The sequence below is a fragment of the Rhinoraja longicauda genome, chromosome 15, assembly GCF_053455715.1.
Source record: "Rhinoraja longicauda isolate Sanriku21f chromosome 15, sRhiLon1.1, whole genome shotgun sequence".
Taxonomy (NCBI): Eukaryota; Metazoa; Chordata; class Chondrichthyes; order Rajiformes; family Arhynchobatidae; genus Rhinoraja; species Rhinoraja longicauda.
The window spans coordinates 12,421,570-12,441,646 of record NC_135967.1 but is presented as its reverse complement, the minus strand read 5'-3'; the positions used below and the strand labels follow the sequence as shown (position 1 = coordinate 12,441,646).

Genomic DNA, 20,077 nt, shown 5'->3' with positions numbered 1-20,077 from the left:
TTCTTTCAGTCTTTCATTTCATCAATAAAATCAATTCAAATTGTGACATGGTGATTTTGATCTACACAAAATTACATGCAAAATGATAAATTATATCCACAGCTTGAATGTTTCTCATTATGAAACCTTTCAGGGTCTTTTTTAGCTTAGAGGTGCAGCACGGGAAACCTGGCCCTTCAGCCCACCGAGTTCACAATGATCATCGATCCCATTCACACTAGTTCTAAGTTATCCAACTGTCGCATCCAGTCCTTACACACGGGGAGGGGAGGGAGGGGGGGGGGGAGGGGAGGGAGGGGAGGGGAGGGAGGGAGGGGAGGGGAGGGAGGGGATTTACACAGATCAATTAACCTGCAAATCTGCACGTCTTTGGGATGTGGGAGGAAACCCAAGTGGTCACCCATCGGGAGATAGAAGCAAAGTGCTGGAGTAACTCAGCGGGTCAGGCAGCATCTCTGGAGACAAGGAATATAACCCCCTGGCCCACTGATCCCTCCCATGTCTCCAAAGCACAGAGTGCCAGAAACGTAAATAAAACAAATATAAAGTGTAAACTGAATGTGGATGGAATGACCTGCCGACCCATCCCCAGCTCGCCCCGGCTTCCGACCCCACACCTGAGTCGCGAGGAGCACCAGCGAGCCCTTCTTCATCCATCGCACAGTCTGGCGACACAGCTGTCGTTGCGGCTCGTGTTGTGGCCCGCGGGAATAGTGCTTTCTTGGGGCCGCCGCTGCCTTCTTCTCCCGGCACTCTGTCATAGAAACATAGAAAATAGGTGCAGGAGTAGGCCATTCGGCCCTTCGAGCCTGCACCGCCATTCAATATGATCATGGCTGATCATCCAGCTCAGTAACCTGTACCTGCCTTCTCTCCATACCCCCTGATCCCTTTAGCCACAAGGGCCACATCTAACTCCCTCTTAAATATAGCCAATGAACTGGCCTCAACTACCTTCTGTGGCAGAGAATTCCACAGACTCACCACTCTCTGTGTGAAGAAATGTTTTCTCATCTCGGTCCTAAAAGACTTCCCCCTTATCCTTAAGCTGTGAGCCCTGGTTCTGGACTCCCCCAACATCGGGAACAATCTTCCCGCATCTAGCCTCTGAAACCCCTTAAGAATTTTATATGTTTATATAAGATCCCCCCTCAGTCTTCTAAATTCCAGCGAGTACAAGCCTAGTCTATCCAGTCTTTCTTCATATGAAAGTCCCGCCATCCCAGGGATCAATCTGGTGAACCTTCTCTGTACTCCCTCTAAGGCAAGAATGTCTTTCCTCAGATTAGGAGACTAAAACTGCACACAATACTCCAGGTGCGGTCTCACCAATGCCCTGTCCTGTCAGCCTCCCCCCCTCCTCCTCCTCCTCCTCCTCCTCCCCTGGAGGGACCGACATACTCCACCTTAGCAGTGACAGCAGGTGAGAGGGGAGGGAGGCATTGAGAGATCTTTCTGTAATTCTATTCCTTATGTCTTCAGTGAGTTTCTTCTCGAAACATCATCTTTTACTTGGGAGATCCATGGCAAGCTAAATGATGTACTACTGCACACGTCTAATAGGTGCGTTTCAGGACAGACCATCTCCATACAAAGATGTTGTTCTTACAAAGTGCATACAACACCCAAAGAACTTTTCATCTGACAAAAGCTTATCAGTTTAGTTTGGTTTAGTTTAGAGATAGAGGGCGGAAAAAGGCCCTTCGGCCCACCGAGTCCACGCCAACCAACGAGCACACTGTACACCAGCACTATCCTACACACTAGGGACAAGTTACAATTTTGCAGAAGCCAATTAGCCTACAAACCTACACATCTTTGGAATGTGGGAGGAAACCAGAGCACCCAGAGAAAACCCATACGGTCACAGGAAGAACGTGCGATCTCCTTACAGACAGCACCCATAGCCAGGATCTAACCTGGGTCTCTAGCGCTATAAGGCGGCAACTCTAGCGCTGCGCCACTGTGTTGCCCGTACGTTAGATTCGAATATCAAGCGGAAAACATCTGGTGTTTTTTTGGAAAGTTGTTTTGAGTTAATTTTCTGCATAATATAAATACAGTATCTGAGGCTGTAAAGAGAGATAGCAGGACGACTACAAGGCTGGATGAATATGGCACACTCGAAGACTGAGCGACGCAGCAGTAGAGTCACTGCCTTACAACGCCAGAGACCCAGGTTCAATCCAGACTGTGGGTTCTGTCTGTATGGAGTTTGTACATTCTCCCTGTGACCACGTGGGTTTTCTCCCGTTTCCTCCCAACCTCCACAGGTGTGCACGCTTGTAGATTAATTGGTTTTGGTAAAACTGTAAATTGTTCGGAGTGTGTAGGATAGTGCTAGTGTATGGGGTGATCTTTGGTCGGTCAGCTCGGACTCAGTGGGGCACAGGGAAAGTTTACGTTCTGTTTCTCTTAAGTAAAGTCTAAGGTAAAGACTGACTGGAAATAGATACGACTGGCCTCAAATTAAAGTGTTGTATTTAAATGCGCGAAGTATAAGAAATAAAGTGGCTGAGCTTGAGGCTCAGTTAGACATTGGCAAGTATGATGTTGTGGGAATCACTGAGACATGGCTACAAGAGGACCAGGGCTGGGAACTGAATATTCAGGGGTATACAACATATAGAAAAGACAGACAGGTGGAGTCGCTCTGTTGGTGAGGAATGATATTCACTCCCTTGCAAGGGGTGACATAGAACCAGGAGATGTAGAATCAGTAGAGGTAGAAATGAGGAATTGTAAGGGTAAAAAGACCCTAATGGGAGTTATCTACAGGCCCCCAAACAGTACGGGCGATCTCCTTACAGACAGCACCCATAGCCAGGATACAGTAGCCTCGACATGGGGTGCGTTGAATGAGGAGCTAAAATTGGCATGTCGCAAATGTAATGCTACGGTGGTTATGGGAGATTTCAACATGCAGGTAGACTGGGAAAATCAGGTTGGTAATGGACCCCAGGAAAGAGAGTTTGTGGAGTGTCTCCGAGATGGATTCTTAGAACAGCTTGTACTGGAGCCTACTAGGGAGAAGGCAATTCTGGATTTAGTGTTGTGTAATGAACCTGATTTGATAAGGGGACTCGAGGTAAAAGAGCCATTAGGATGCAGTGATCACAATATGATAAGTTTTACTCTACAAATTGAGAGGGAGATGGGAAAATCAGAAGTGTCAGTTTAACAGTATAGCAAAGGGGATTACAGAGGCATGAGGCAGGAGCTGGCCAGAATTGACTGGAAGGAGGCCCTCGGAGGGAAGACGGTGGAACAGCAATGGCAGGTAATCCTGGGAATAATGCAGAAGTTGCAGGATCAATTTATCCCAAAGAGGAGGAAAGATTCCAAGGGGAGTAAGAGACACCCGTGGCTGACAAGGGAAGTCAAGGACAGCATAAAAATAAAAGAGCAGAAGTACAACAAAGCAAAGAAGAGTGGGAAGCCAGAGGATTGGGACTCTTTTAAAGAGCAACAGAAGATGACTAAGAAGGCAATACGGGGAGAAAAGATGAGGTACGAGGGTAAACTAGCCAATAATATAAAGGAGGATAGTAAAAGCTTTTTTAGGTATGTAAAGAGGAAAAAAATAGTCAAGGCAAATGTGGGTCCCTTGAAGACAGAAGCGGGGGAATTTATTATGGGAAACAAGGAAATGGCAGACGAGTTGAACCGGTACTTTGGATCTGTCTTCACTAAGGAAGATACAAGCAATCTCCCACATGTTCTAGTGGCCAGAGATCCTAGGGTGACGGAGGAACTGAAGGAAATCCACATTAGGCAGGAAATGGTGTTGGGTAGACTGATGGAACTGAAGGCTGATAAATCCCCAGAGCATGATGGTCTGCATCCCAGAGTACTTAAGGAGGTGGCGCTAGAAATTGTGGACGCATTGGTGATCATTTTCCAATGTTCTATAGATTCAGGATCAGTTCCTGTGGATTGGAGGGTAGCTAATGTCCCACTTTTTAAGAATGGAGGGAGAGAGAAAACGGGAAATTATAGACCAATTAGTCTGACATCAGTGGTGGGGAAGATGCTGGAGTCAATTATAAAAGATGAAATTGCGGAGCATTTGGATAATAGTAACAGGATTGTTCTGAGTCAGCATGGATTTACGAAGGGGAAATCATGCTTGACTAATCTTCTGGAATTCTTTGAGGATGTAACCAGGAAAATTGACAGGGGAGAGCCGGTGGATGTGGTATGCCTTGACTTTCAGAAAGCCTTTGACAAGGTTCCACAGAGGAGATTAGTGGGCAAAATTAGAGCACATGGTATTGGAGGTAGGGTACTGACATGGATAGAAAATTGGTTGACAGACAGAAAGCAAAGAGTGGGGATAAATGGGTCCCTTTCAGAATGGCAGGCAGTAACTAGTGGGGTACCGCAAGGCTCGGTGCTGGGACCGCAGCTATTTACAATATACATTAATGACTTGGATGAAGGGATTAAAAGTACCATTAGCAAATTTGCAGATAATACAAAGCTGGGTGGTAGTGTGAACTGTGAGGAAGATGCTATGAGGTTGCAGGGTGACTTGGACAGGTTGTGTGAGTGGGCGGATGCATGGCAGATGCAGTTTAATGTGGATAAGTGTCAGGTTATCCACTTTGGTGGTAAGAATAGGAAGGCAGAGTATTGTCTGAATGGTGTCAAGTTAGGCACAGGGGACGTACAACGAGATCTGGGTGTCCTAGTGCATCAGTCACTGAAAGGAAGCATGCAGGTACAGCAGGCAGTGAAGAAAGCCAATGGAATGTTGGCCTTCATAACAAGAGGAGTTGAGTATAGGAGCAAAGAGGTCCTTGTGCAGTTGTACAGGGCCCTAGTGAGATCGCACCTGGAGTACTGTGTGCAGTTTTGGTCTCCAAATTTGAGGACGGATATTCTTGCTATTGAGGGCGTGCAGTGTAGGTTTACTAGGTTAATTCTCGGAATGGCGGGACTATCATATGTTGAAAGACTGGAGCGACTAGACTTTTATACACTGGAATTTAGAAGGATGAGAGGAGATCTTATCGAAACGTATAAGATTATTAAGGGGTTGGACACGTTAGAGGCAGGAAACATGTTCCCAATGTTGGGGGAGTCCAGAACAAGGGGCTACAGTTTAAGAATAAGGGGTAGGCCATTTAGAACTGAGATGAGGAAAAACTTTATCAGTCAGAGAGTTGTGAATCTGTGGAATTCTCTGACTCAGAAGGCAGTGGAGGCCAATCCTCTGAATGCATTCAAGAGAGAGCTGGATAGAGCTCTTAAGGATAGCGGAGTCAGTGGGTATGGGGAGAAGGCAGGAACGGGGTACTGATTGAGAATGATCAGCCATGATCACATTGAATGGCGGTGCTGGCTCGAAGGGCTGAATGGACTCCTCCTGCACCTATTGTCTATTGTCTATTGTCATGCTCTGCACCCTCTCCAAAACCACACCCTTCCTGTAATGAGGAGACCCGAACTGCACACAATACTCCAAATATGGCCTAACCAAAATCCCTAAAAAACTGCATCGTGATTTCCTGACTCTTATACTCAATGCTATGACCTACTTATGAAGGCAAGCATACCATATGCCTTCATTACCACTCTATCTACCTGTGTTGCCACGTTCACACAGTTCATAAGTCATAGGAGCAGAGGCTACTCGGCTCATCTACTCCACCATTCAATCAGGGCTGATCTATCTTTCTCTCTCAACCCCATTCTCCTGCCTTCTCCCCAAACCATCAGGATCTCTGAATGGTTAGTTCGTGGATTATTGGTGTTTCACAGCCATTGAAAATTGACTTATTCCTGAAGTGAAACACAATAATGACCATGTCTGGATTGTTTCATGTCAAATGGTAAATTAATCCAGCACAGTGACGCAGTGGTAGAGTTGCTGTCTTACAACCGCAGAGATCCAGGTACAATCATGACTACGAGTGCTGTCTGTATGGTGTTTGTACTTTTCCCCTGTGACCACGTGGGTTTTCTCTGGGACCTCCGGTTTTCTCCCACAGTACAAAAAAGTACAGGTCTATAGATTGTTTCATTGCAGCTTCTGCAAATTATCCCTATTGTGTAGGATAGAACTAGTGTACGGCTGATTGTGGTAAGCACAGACTCAGTGGGCCGAAGAGCCTGCTTCCATGCTGTATCTCTAAAACTACTAAACAAAACTAAACTAAAATTGCCCAGCACCTGCACCATTCACAGTGGATGCACCTGAGTTTCTGGTCTCACATTTACCAACATGTGTGCATTAAACTCTACTTCTAATTGTTGGTTGAATCATTAAATCATTGAAAGTCACAACATGGAAACAGGCCCTTCGGCCCATTGAGTCCCCACTGACCATCAATCACCCGTTCACACCAGTTCTATGTCATTCCACTTTCCCATCCACTCCCTGCACACTAGGGGCAACTTACAGAGGCCAATTAACCTACAATCCCGCACGTCTTTGGGATGTGGGAGGAAATCGGAGCACCCGGAGTAAACCCAATCATTCACCTGTAGAACATGCGAATCCCACGCAGACAGCCCCCGAGGTCAGGGTCGAACTGGGTGCCTGATGCTTTGAGGCAGCAGCTCTACTAGCTGCACTACTGTGAGTACGGCCAGTTCCATCCCAGCTGTTATCAGGCAACTGAACGATCCTCTCATCAGCTAGAGCTCGGTCCTGACCTCACAACTACCTCATTGGAGACTTTTGAATTATCTTTAAAAGGACTTTATCAGACTTCATTGTTATATCTTTGCACTGGATGTTGCACCCTTCATCCTTTATCTGTGCACTGTGGGCGGCTTGTTTGTATTCACGTATAGTTTTCTCTTCCACTGGATAGCAGGCAAACAAAAGCTTTTTACTGTATCTTGGTATATGTGACAATAATAAACTGAACTAAAGTAAACTAAACTAGTGGAAGAGAAATCAACGTGCATACATTTCTGCTTACAAATGGGAGTCAACTTTATTGACTTGGTATAATTGTAAGTTATCCCCAACCTACCTAACACCATATCCTGACTAATGTGGATTCCCTTCAGTTCCTCCCTTCCACTAGACCCTCGGTCCCCTAGTATTTCTGGGAGATTGTTTGTGTCTCCCTTATTGAAGACAGAACCAAAGTACTCGTTTAACTGTTCTGCCATTTTCTTGTTTCCCAACATAAATTCACCTGTCTCTGATTGTAAGGGACCTACATTTGGCTGCACTAATCTTTTCCTCTTCACATATCTAAAGATGCTTTTACAGTCAGTTTTTATATTCCCCACAAGCTTTCTTTCATGCTCTTTTCCCTTCTCTGTTGAGTTCTAAATTTCTCCCAGTCCTCCGGTTTGCTGCTTTCTTTGGCCAATTTATATGGCTCTTCTGTGGATTTAACACAATTCTTGATTTTCCTCGTTAACCACGGTTGAGCTGCCTTCCCCGTTTTATTTTTTTAACCAGGCCGGATGAACAATTTTTGAAGTTCATCCATGCGATCTTTAAATATTTGCCATTACATCTCCACCGTCAACCCTTTAAGTATAATTTGCCAGTCTATCCTAGCCAATTCTCGTCTCATACCTTCAAAGTCTCCTTTCTTTAAGTTCAGGACCCGAGTCTCTGAATTAACCATGTCACTCTCCACCTTAATGCTGAATTCCACCATATTGTGGTCATTGTTGCCCAACAACAAGATTGTTAACTACTCCTTCCTCATTATACAATACCCAGTCCCGGATGGCCTGCCCTCTAGTCGGTTCCTCTACATATTGGCTTAAAACCCATCCCATATACGTTCCATGAAATCCTTCTCAGCGCTGTTACACACTTGGTTGGCCCAATCTATGTGTAGATTAAAGTCATCCATGATAACTGCTGTACCTTTGCTACACACATCCCTAATATCCTGCTTGATGCTCTCCCCAACCTCCCTCCTCCTGTTTGGTGGTCTGTAAACAACTCCAACAAGTGTTTTCTGCCCTTAGCTATTTCGCAGTTCTAACCATACTGATTCTGCAGCATTCAAGCTAATGTTTCTCCTTACTATTGCATTAATCTCCTCTTTAACCAGCAATGCCGCCCCACCTCCTCTTCCTTTCTGTCTATCCTTCCTGAATATTGAATACCCAGCCTTGGTCACGCTGGAGCCATATCTCCATAATTCCAACTATATGATATACCTTGACTGTGCAGCTCACACTGCCATCCAGCTTTATGTCATCCGCAAACTTGTGATGAGGAGGAATTTCTTTGGTCAGAGGGTGGTGAAACTGTGGAATTCTGTGCCACAGAATATCAATGGATATTTTTAAAGCAAAGATAGTTAGATTCTTGATTAGTATTGGGTGTCAGGGGTTATGGGAAGAAGGCAAGAGAGAGAGGGAGAGATAGATCAGCCATGACTGAATGGTGGGGTAGACTTGATGGGCCGAATGGTGTAATTCTGCTCCTATCACTTATGACCTTATGATCTATATCCCCAGGCTTTGCATATCAGTTGTGTTGTGCTACCACAAGTAAGAATTTCATTGTTAGTTTTTGGGACATATGACAATATAACACTCTTGACTCTACATCATGTTTGTTGTTGACACTCTGGGCTGAAGAGCCGGCTCCTGTGCAATATTTTGCTGCATTTGATGAGTTTGCAAAGATAACCAGGCGAGTGTGTTTATTCAAATTGGCAGCAGACAGAAAGATATATCTATAGTTTATTCAATGTAATTAGGTTGGTTTAAATGTTTTAGTTGTGTGTGTGTGTACTTGTGCATGTATGAACAAGGCAGCACTGTGGCACAGCGGTAGAATTATTACCTTATAGCGCCAGAGACCCGAGTTCAATCCAGGTTCAATTCCAAGGCAGGTGATACTAGTGTAGATGGGACATGTTGGTCAGAGTGGGCAAGTTGGGCCAAGGTGCCACTTTCCACGCTGTATGACTCTATGACCAATACAAAGTGCTAAGAGCAGTTGCTACTTAAATGCGGGCCACAGTGCTGCCATCTTTTGCACAGCAAGCACCCATAAATAAAAGCATGCGATTAACCAAATCCTCGATATCCTTTCACGATAATATTGAAGAAAGTCGCCTGCTCTTATTCAGAATCGGCCCTTTGGATATCTCACCTCAACTGCAGAGGCCAGGTGGGCTTCTGTTCAATGACCCCAACCAATTCACCAAAGCAATTATAGTAAATTGCCACTTCCCTTCAAAACAAGTTGCGCAAATTAAAACCTGACAGTTTCACGGACATTTTAGTAACTTCCTTTCCCTGGGGGAATTTCTGAGCGGTGTTAAATGAATCTTCCTGTTCTGCAGATCATACCAGTCGCATAAAATCTCAATAAGGTGCAGAATTTTGCACTGATGTTTAGTTAAATGTAGTGTGCAAAATGAAGCGTACAAAATCGTGAGAGGAATAGCACAAAGTCTCTTGCCCTGAGTAGGGGAATCGAGAACCAGAGGACATGGGTATAAGGTGAGTGGGAGAAAGATTTAATAAGAACCTGAGGGGTAACTTTTTTACACCAATGGTGGTCGGTGCGTAAAACGAGCTGCCGGAGGAGGTAGTTGAGGCAGGTACGATAGCAATGGTTAAGAAACATTTAGGCAGGTACACAGACAGGATAGGGTTAATGCAAGTTAATGGGAATAGTGTAGATGGGGCATTGATTGGCGTGGACAAGTAGGGCCGTGGGCTTGTTTCCAAGCTGTCCGACTCTATGACCCTAAATAGCCTTCATATCTCCCACTGTTGAATAGGTGGGATAACTGGATTCTGGAGTTTGTTCATTGATAAGTTCTAAAGAGTTAGGCTGATTGCAACATTTTTGATTAAATAGACTCTCGGTAAGATTTGCTGACAATCGTTGGTACCATTCCTTTTATATTACATAATCTAGTGATCATGTGACTTCATTAGATGAATTGCCTCATATTTTGATGTTAGCTCGTTATATAAAGGCGTGATCGCCTGGCATTTTTTCAGATCTACATTTGGCCTGCCTTGACTATCAGGAGCAGCAGCAGCATTGTACACCATGTCAGGTAAGCCTTCCTCTTTTACTTCTCTTTTTCTCTTTTACTTCTCTTTTTTCTTTTCCTCTCTTTCCCTCTCTCTCTCCCCCCCTCTCTCTCTTTCCCCCTCTCTCTCTTTCCCCCTCTCTCTTTCCCCCTCTCCCTTTCCCCCACTCTTTCCCCCTCTCTCTCTCTTTCCCCCTCTCTCTCTCTTTCCCCCTCTCTCTCTCTTTCCCCCTCTCTCTCTCTTTCCCCCTCTCTCTCTCTTTCCCCCTCTCTCTCTTTCCCCCTCTCTCTCTTTCCCCCTCTCTCTCTTTCCCCCTCTCTCTCTTTCCCCCTCTCTCTCTTTCCCCCTCTCTCTCTTTCCCCCTCTCTCTCTTTCCCCCTCTCTCTCTTTCCCCCTCTCTCTCTTTCCCCCTCTCTCTCTTGCCCCCTTTCTCTCTCTCTTGCCCCTTTCTCTCTTTCCCTCTTTCTCTCTCTTTCCTTCTTGCTCTTTTTCCCTCTCTCTCTTCCCCCTCTCTCTCTCTCTTCCCCCCCTCTTCCTCTCTATCTCTGTTCTTCCTTTCTGATTTGTTTTCAAAGTTGCTGCCTCAAATCAATATCGGAGTGTAAAGATGTAATTGGTTAGATGCCATTGAATGGGAGGAGGCTTATGTGGAGTATAAATCACAGCAGACAACAGTTAGCATTGTTTCTTAGTTGTGCACTTGAATGACATTTCATGAATATAATGTTGGTATGTTTATGTCGGTATTATCGCAATGTTAATATAGACAGCTGTTGTGTTGCTCCTGTGAGATTGGAAAGTGTCCCTTGACAATCCAAATTCAAGTGCAGGAGACTGAGGGGTGATCTTACAGAGGTGTATAAAATCATGGGGGGAATAGATAGAGTGAATGTACAGAGTCTTTTACCCAGGATTGGTAAAGCAAAAACAAGAGGTGATATGTTTAATGTTAGAGGAGCAAGGTTTAATTGGAATCTGGGGGGCATTCTTTTTTACTCAAAGGGTGGTGGGTAGATGGAATGAGCTGCCAGGGAAGGTAGTTGAGGCAAGTAATATCACAGCATTTAAAAGACACTTGGACAGGTACATGGATAGGAAAGGTTTAGAGGGATCTGGGCCAAAAGCGGGCAAATGGGGCTAGCTAGTAAGAACCGAGATGGGCCAAAGGGCCTGTTTCCTTGCTATCTGATGCTATGGCTCTATACGTGATACAATGAAAGGGGTAGAAATTAGTAATGTTATTTCTGCATCATACATGTGTTTGCCATTTGAGGATAACATGCATATTGTACTAGGATATACCACCTATGGCGATATTACTCAGGTTCAGACAACAGGAGCTACCCAGCAAACTGCAAATCAGGACAAACTGGCATATAGTGGTAAGTGAATGGAATCATTAATTGATGAATTGTATGTGTTCTCCCTATGACCGCGTGAGGTTCCTCCAGTTTCTTCCCACATCCCAAAGACGTGCAGGTTTGAAGGTTAATTGGCCCTCTGTAAATTGCCCCTAGTGCGTAAGGAGTGGATGCAATAGAGGGATTCTGATCCTTGACAAGATATGCTCTAAATTGGCCATTCAATTCAATGTTGGCGACTAACTACACATACCTCCTACTCCTTTCCCACCCCCCCCCCCCCCCCCCACCCCATTTTCTCCCCTCCTATCCCTGAGCTCTGCCTGGATGCCACATACTTATCCCTTTCTCCCATCACCGCATGGTTTGGGAACAGCTCCATCTAAGACCACAAGAAATTGCAGTGGATTGTGGACGCAGCCCAGACCATCCCACAAACCAACCTCCCTTCCATTGACTCCATTTACACCTCACGCTGCCTCGGCAAGGCCACCAGCATAATCAAGGGTGAGTCACACCATGGTAACTACCTCTTCTCCCCTCTCCCATCAGGCAAGAGGTACAGAAGTGTGAAAACACATACCTCCAGATTCGGGGACAGTTTCTTCCCAGCTGTTATCAGGCAACTGCACCATCCTATCACCAACTAATCTCATTGGAGACCTTTGGACTATCTTTGATTGGACTTTAGATAGACACAACATGCTGGAGTAACTCAGCGGGACAAGCAGCATCTCTGGAAAGAAGTAATGGGTGACGTTTTGGGTCGCGATCCTTCTTCAGACTTTATTGGAATATCTTGCTTTACTATCTTGCACAAAACATTATTCACGTTATTCACTTTATCATGTTTCTTATCAAAATTCTTTTCACTATACCTTGAAACACATGACAATAAACTAAACTCAAACTTATCCCTTCCACCTATATTCCATCCTCTGGCTTTGCATTTTGTGCATCTTCTATCCTTATCTTTTTATCTCACACTTTTTGTCTTTTCATCTCTGGCCCTTATCCAACCATCTGCCAGACCAACCTGCCCCTTTCCTACATTCACCTATCACTGGTAGGCCATGCTTTGTCCTACCTCAACCTCCTCCAGCTTTCTCACACCATCCCCACCCCCCCCCCCCCCCCCACCACCACAATCAGTCCGAAGAAGGGTCCCGAGTCCCGACCCAAAACGTCGCCTGTCCATGTTCTCCAGCGACGCTGCCTGCTACAATGAGTGACCTTTTGTGAGTATTGTAAGCAGTTATGGGTACCATATCTGAGGAGGGATGTACTGGTGTTAGAAAGGCTCCAGAGGAGGTTTACGATCCCAGGGATGATTGGGTACACGTATGATGAGTGTTTGTCGGCATCCGGTCTTTATTTACTTGAGTTCGGAAGGATGAGGGGGGGACGGACATTGAAACTTACCAAATAGTAAAAGGCCTGGATAGAGTCGATGTGCAGAGAATGTTTCCACTAGTGGGACCAGAGGCCATAGCCTCCGAACAAAAGGACGTACCTTTAGAAAGGAGATGAGGAGGAATTTCTTTACTCAGAGGGTGGTGAATCTGTAGAATTTATTGCCACAGGCGGCTGTGGAAGTCGTCACTGAGTATTTTTAAAGCAGAGACTGATAGAATCTTGACTAATAAGGGTGTCAATGGTTATGGGGAGAAGGCAGGAGAATGGGTTTGAAAAGGACAGATGGATCATCCATGATTGAATGGAGTAGACTTGAGAAGCCAAATAGCCTAATTCTGTGCTTGTGACTTATGTTCTGATGAACTTTCCGTGCTGTGTGACTTAAGTCTATGACTCACCTCCATAGGAGTTTCGCTTCTGTTTTGTTTCATCTCACAGGTGTTGCGGCCTCTAACACGCTGGCGAAAACTGACCTTCAGCGGTTGAACCGGTACAAGACTTTGATCGAGGATGTTGCCAGTGTCAAGCAAATCGATGGGGCCCTCATTGGCGCCATCATGTCCCGCGAATCTAGAGCGGGCAACGTCTTGGATGATGGCTGGGGTGACCATGGCAATGGCTTTGGCCTCATGCAGGTAGAAACACGTCTCTTTCCAACGCAGCAAAGAGAAAGCTTTCCCTCTGAAGCAGATCAGAACAGTCACAGCAAAGCAGCACAGTGGTGTTTATTGAGAGATGACACCGGCCCATCCTGTCCATGCCAGCCAATATACCCCATCTAAGTTAGTTCCATTTGCCTGCGTTTGGTCCATAACCCTCTATAAAGTTCCTGTCCAGATACTGCCCCAATGTCTTTTAAATGTTGTTATAGTAGCTGCCTCAGCTACCTACTTTAGCAGCTTGTACCATATACCCACATCTTCGGTGTGAGAAAGTTGCTCCTGAGGTTCCTATAAAATATTTCCCCTCTTAGCTTAAACCTTTGCTTTCTGGTTCTAGGTTCTCCGACTCTGGGTAGAAGACAATGAATTCCCAATAGTTTTATACACCACTCAAAGATACAATTTACAGCCCCTCGTAGTAGTGTTCTGTGCATTCAAAAGTAGAGCTCGAGTCCCAGGTTCAACCCAAGCCTTAGGTGCTGTCTGTGTGGAGTTTGCATGTTCTCCCTGTGACTGCCTGGGTGCTCCAGTTTCCTAGCTAGTCCCAAAACATGCTGGGTGTGAGATTAATTTGCTGCTCTAGAGGGCCATATGACTCTACGACTCGAAGAAAAATATTGTCAATGCTGGAATTAAAATTAAAACAGCACATGCAGGATAGTCAGTTAATGTGTGGGATGAAACAAAGTTAATAATTCAGGTGGAATAAAAAAACAAAATGCTAGAAAAACTCAGCGAATCAGGCAGCCTCTGTGGATGGAATAGACAGGTCAGGACCCTTGGTCAGGACCGATCTACAGTAAAAGGCCTGAAGAATAGTCCTGACCTGAAACATCATCTGTCCATTCCCTCCACAGATACTGCCCGAGTTCCTCCAGCACTTTGTTTTTTTTAACTCAGGTTTAGTTGCAGCATCTGCAGTTCCTTGTGTCTCCATCTTGACAATTCCAATCATTAACTCTTCCACCAAAATAGGAAAAATTGACTTATTTTCCAGCCTTCTTCCCCGCACAACAATCTCTCTGAGGAAGGGTCCCAACAAAAACGTCACCTATCCATTCTTCAGAGGTGCTGCCTGAGCCACTGAGTTGCTCCAGCACTTTGTGTGTTATACAAGAGGTGAAAGAAGTTTTTAGATGCAAGGACTAGAGAGCAGAGAACAGAGATGTATATAAATAAAGTGAACAGATGAAAGACAGGGGGAGTAAAGGGTTGATAGTGAAGATTGATATAGATTGTGTTTTTTAAAACATACTGAAAGAATGCCTATAGATTGTCAAAACAGATCAGCCATGATTGAATGGCGGAGTAGACTAGATGGGCCGAATGGCTTAATTCTGCTCCTATCACTTATGAACATGAGCTGGTAGAGCTGCTGCCTCACAGCACCAGGGACCTGGGTTTGATTCTGACATCAGGTGCTATCTGTGTGAAGTTTGCACATTCTCCCTGTGAACAGGTAGGTTTCGTCTGGGTGCTCCGGTTTCCTCCCACACTAAAACGACTACTGGTTTGCAGGTTAACTGGTTTCGGTAAAAATTGGCCTTAGCGGGTGGGGTAGTGTTAGTGTATGGGGATTGCTGTTTGGCTTGGATTGGGTGGGCCGAAGGGCCTAGCTCCGTTCTGTATTTCTAAACTAAACTAAAGTCCTTGTGCTTCTTAATACCCAATTTATATCAGCCCTCATTGGTGCCATCATGTCTCGCGAATCTAGAGCGGGCAACGCCTTGGATAATGGCTGGGGTGACCATGGCAATGCCTATGGCCTCATGCAGGTAGAAACACGTCTCCTTCCAACGCAGCAAAGAGAAAGCTTTCCCTTTGAAGTAGATCAGAACAGTCACAGCAAAGCAGCACAGCGGTGTTTATTGAGAGATGACACCGGCCCATCCTGTCCATGCCAGCCAATATACCCCATCTAAGCTAGTTCCATTTGTCTGCGTTTGGTCCATAACCCTCTATAAAGTTCCTATCCAGATACTGCCCCAATGTCTTTTAAATGTTGTTACAGTAGCTGCCTCAGCTACCTCCTTTAGCAGCTTGTACCATATACCCACATCTTCTGTGTGAGAAAGTTGTTCCTAGGGTTCCTATAAAATATTTCCCCTCTTAGCTTAAACCTTTGCCTTCTGGTTCTAGGTTCTCCGACTCTGGGTAGAAGACAATGAATTCCCAATAGTTTTATACACCACTCAAAGATACAATTTACAGGCCCTCGTAGTAGTGTTCTGTGCATTCAAAAGTAGAGCTCGAGTCCCAGGTTCAACCCAAGCTTTAGGTGCTGTCTGTGTGGAGTTTGCATGTTCTCCCTGTGACTGCCTGGGTGCTCCAGTTTCCTAGCTAGTCCCAAAACATGCTGGGTGTGAGATTAATTTGCTGCTCTAGAGGGCCATATGACTCTACGACTCGAAGAAAAATATTGTCAATGCTGGAATTAAAATTAAAACAGCACATGCAGGATAGTCAGTTAATGTGTGGGATGAAACAAAGTTAATAATTCAGGTGGAATAAAAAAACAAAATGCTAGAAAAACACAGCGAATCAGGCAGCCTCTGTGGATGGAATAGACAGGTCAGGACCCTTGGTCAGGACCGATCTACAGTAAAAGGCCTGAAGAATAGTCCTGACCTGAAACATCATCTGTCCATTCCCTCCACAGATACTGCCCGAGTTCCTCCAGCACTTTGTTTTTTTTAACTCAGGTTTAGTTGCAGCATCTGCAGTTCCTTGTGTCTCCATCTTGACAATTCCAATCATTAACTCTTCCATCAAAATAGGAAAAATTGACTTATTTTCCAGCCTTCTTCCCCGCACAACAATCTCTCTGAGGAAGGGTCCCAACGAAAACGTCACCTATCCATTCTTCAGAGGTGCTGCCTGAGCCACTGAGTTGCTCCAGCACTTTGTGTGTTATACAAGAGGTGAAAGAAGTTTTTAGATGCAAGGACTAGAGAGCAGAGAACAGAGATGTATATAAATAAAGTGAACAGATGAAAGACAGGGGGAGTAAAGGGTTGATAGTGAAGATTGATATAGATTGTGTTTTTTAAAACATACTGAAAGAATGCCTATAGATTGTCAAAACAGATCAGCCATGATTGAATGGCGGAGTAGACTAGATGGGCCGAATGGCTTAATTCTGCTCCTATCACTTATGAACATGAGCTGGTAGAGCTGCTGCCTCACAGCACCAGGGACCTGGGTTTGATTCTGACATCAGGTGCTATCTGTGTGAAGTTTGCACATTCTCCCTGTGAACAGGTAGGTTTCGTCTGGGTGCTCCGGTTTCCTCCCACACTAAAACGACTACTGGTTTGCAGGTTAACTGGTTTCGGTAAAAATTGGCCTTAGCGGGTGGGTTAGTGTTAGTGTATGGGGATTGCTGTTTGGCTTGGATTGGGTGGGCCGAAGGGCCTAGCTCCGTTCTGTATTTCTAAACTAAACTAAAGTCCTTGTGCTTCTTAATACCCAATTTATATCAACCCATTTCCGTGTCGTCTTGCAACTCACACCTCTCTCCTCCCCACAGCTTCACTTTGAGAGTTGTATCCTCTCTGCTCTCCTCTCCCCCTCCCCCCCCCCCACTCCCCCTCCCCCCCCCCCCCACTCCCCCTCCCCCCCCCCCACCCCCACCCACCCAGCCCTCCAAACCTGGAGTTGGGTCAATGGCCCAAATCCTTGACCAATTTCTGTCCACAAAATGTGCTTAATAGACAGAGCACTTCCAGCAATTCTTGTTTCCGTTTTGGATTGCTACAGTTTTATTTGTTTTCCATTGCTGATATTTGTTCATTTATCCAGCCCATTGATTTGGATGGTTTTACAGAGATAGTATTGCTGGTATCCAGCACCTTGAGATTTCTGTTGCTAATTCCTAGAAACAAAGGGATGACAAACTCAACGTCAACTAGAATTGCTTCCTTTCAGAAATGTACACACATGGAACAACATTGCCCTCTGTTGCCAAGGGTCTATACTGCAAAAACAGTCTATCTGATGGGAACATTTGGGACAGGGGGAAGCCATTTAGTTCTTTTCAAACCTGCTTAGTTTCGGCTTACAGCGGGTGAAACAGGCCCCACAGCCCACCGAGTCCACGCCGACCAGTGAGCCCCGTACACTAACATTATCCTACACACACTAGGGACAATTTGTAATTTTACCGAAGCCAGTTAGCCTACAAACCAATCAGTCTTTGGAGTCTGAGAGAATCCGGAGCACCTGGAGAAAACCCAAACAGGTCACGGGGAGAATGTACAAACTCTCTATGGACAGCACCCTTGGTCAGGATCTCTGACAGCAGCGCAATTGCTACGCCACCATGCCGCCATACAGCATGGAAACAAGCTCTGCCCAATGTTACTTTACACTAGACACAATAGTTTCTTATCTGGAACAGCACAGAGAGTTGCTACATTCTAGCACTATCTCTCCCATCTCTCATTTTGAGGACGGCACAGTGGCAAAGCGGTAGAGTTGTTGCCTTACAACGTGGAGTTCCACAAGGCTCCATCCTAGGCCCCATTCTCTTCTCTCTATACATGCTCCCCCTTGGCCAAATCATTCAAAGGCACGGCATTTCTTTCCACTGCTATGCCGATGACACTCAGCTTTACCTCCCCCTGAAACCCAACAACCAGTCAAATTTAAACAGCCTCTTACACTGCCTTGAGGACATAAAATGTTGGATGGCACAGAACTTCCTCCAATTAAACGAGAGCAAGTCTGAGGTCATCCTATTCGGCCCCCTCGACTCCATCAAATCGATAACAGGCAGTCTTGGAAGCCTATCCTGCCAAGCCAGCTTCATCCAACTTCGTACCATAGCTAAAATTAAACCTTTCCTCCAATTCGACGATACTGAAAAAATCATTCATGCTTTCATTTCCTCCCGCCTAGACTACTGCAACTCCCTATGCACTGGGATCAGCCAATCTTCCCTGTCCCGCCTGCAACTGGTCCAAAACGCCGCAGCAAGACTCCTGACGGGTACCGGTAAAAGGGACCACATCACGCCGATTCTGGCCTCTCTCCACTGGCTCCCTGTATGGTTCCAGTTTAGGGTTAAAAAAACGTTGTGTCTATTTCAGGTTGACAAAAGGCATCACACTATAACTGGAACTTGGAACAGCAGAGAACATGTTATGCAGGCAACGCAGATCCTGATAGATATGATTAAGGCCATCAGGCAGAAGTTTCCGAGCTGGACAAGGGAACAGCAACTTAAAGGTTTGTGCTTTTTTGCTTTTATGCCACTGACATCTGTGGAGGCCAAGTTATTGGTTATTTTTAAGGCGGAGATTGACAGATTCATGATTAGTACGGCTGTCAAGGGTTATGGGGAGGAGAATGGGGTTGAGAGGAAAAGATTGATCAGCCATGATTGAATGTTGGAGTAGTCTTGATGGGCCGAAAGGCCTAATTCTACTCCTGTGACTTATAAGTGATTGGAGCAGAATTAGGCCATTCAGCCCATCATGTCTACTCCGCCATTCAACCATGGCTGATCCATCTCTCCCTCCTGATCCCATTCTCCTGCCATCTCCCCATAGCCCCTGACATATGAACATGTATATTGTATTATCTGACTTGATGGACAGCATGCGAAACAAAGCTTTCCACTGTACCTCACTCAGTACACGTGACAGTAATAAACCTAAACCCGAAACATTCATGTTAGTCTATTTCATCACATTAAAGTTATCAGTTTATAAATTGCTGTTGCTGTGAATATTCTGTCCGTTTACAACAGGTGGGATTTCTGCCTACAACACGGGACCAGGCAGAGTTTTGAGCTACGAGGAGGTAGATAATCGTACAACAGGCAAAGACTACTCCAATGATGTTGTTGCACGTGCTCAGTGGCTGAATGGCCAGGGGTTTTAGTTGTCACGACTCAAGAAGCTCACCAGTGTGTTCTGTCTAAAACAACAGGACTTAAATCACTGCAACTGCAAAAATGTCGGTGTTTAAATTCCTTCTTTTCTTTCAGTCTTTCATTTCATCAATAAAATCAATTCAAATTGTGACATGGTGATTTTGATCTACAGAAAATTACATGCAAAATGATAAATTATATCCACAGCTTGAATATTTCTCATTATAAAACCTTTCAGGGTCTTTTTTAGCTTAGAGGTGCAGCACGGGAAACCTGGCCCTTCAGCCCACCGAGTTCACAATGATCATCGATCCCATTCACACTAGTTCCAGGTTATCCAACTGTCGCATCCAGTCCTTACACACGGGGAGGGAGGGAGGGGAGGGAGGGGGGGGGGAGGGGAGGGAGGGGGGGGGGAGGGGAGGGGAGGGAGGGGGGGGGAGGGGAGGGAGGGGAGGGGGGGGATTTACACAGGTCAATTAACCTGCAAATCTGCACGTCTTTGGGATGTGGGAGGAAACCCAAGTGGTCACCCATCGGGAGATAGAAGCAAAGTGCTGGAGTAACTCAGCGGGTCAGGCAGCATCTCTGGAGACAAGGAATATAACCCCCTGGCCCACTGATCCCTCCCATGTCTCCAAAGCACCACAGAGTGCCAGAAACGTAAATAAAACAAATATAAAGTGTAAACTGAATGTGGATGGAATGACCTGCCGACCCATCCCCAGCACGCCCCGGCTTCCGACCCCACACCTGAGTCGCGAGGA

The 20,077-nt window shown here is 45.5% G+C and overlaps 1 protein-coding gene across 1 annotated transcript; it reads left to right on the top strand.

The window, feature by feature from the left end:
- Positions 1-9,877: 9,877 nt before the first annotated feature.
- On the top strand, positions 9,878-19,416 carry LOC144600349 (lysozyme g-like). The gene is made up of 5 exons (XM_078411927.1): positions 9,878-10,016; positions 11,289-11,375; positions 13,209-13,405; positions 18,523-18,661; positions 19,185-19,416. Exons 1-5 carry the CDS (start codon positions 10,010-10,012, stop codon positions 19,316-19,318), a joined length of 564 nt encoding a protein of 187 aa, XP_078268053.1. The 5' UTR covers positions 9,878-10,009; the 3' UTR covers positions 19,319-19,416.
- Positions 19,417-20,077: the final 661 nt, after the last annotated feature.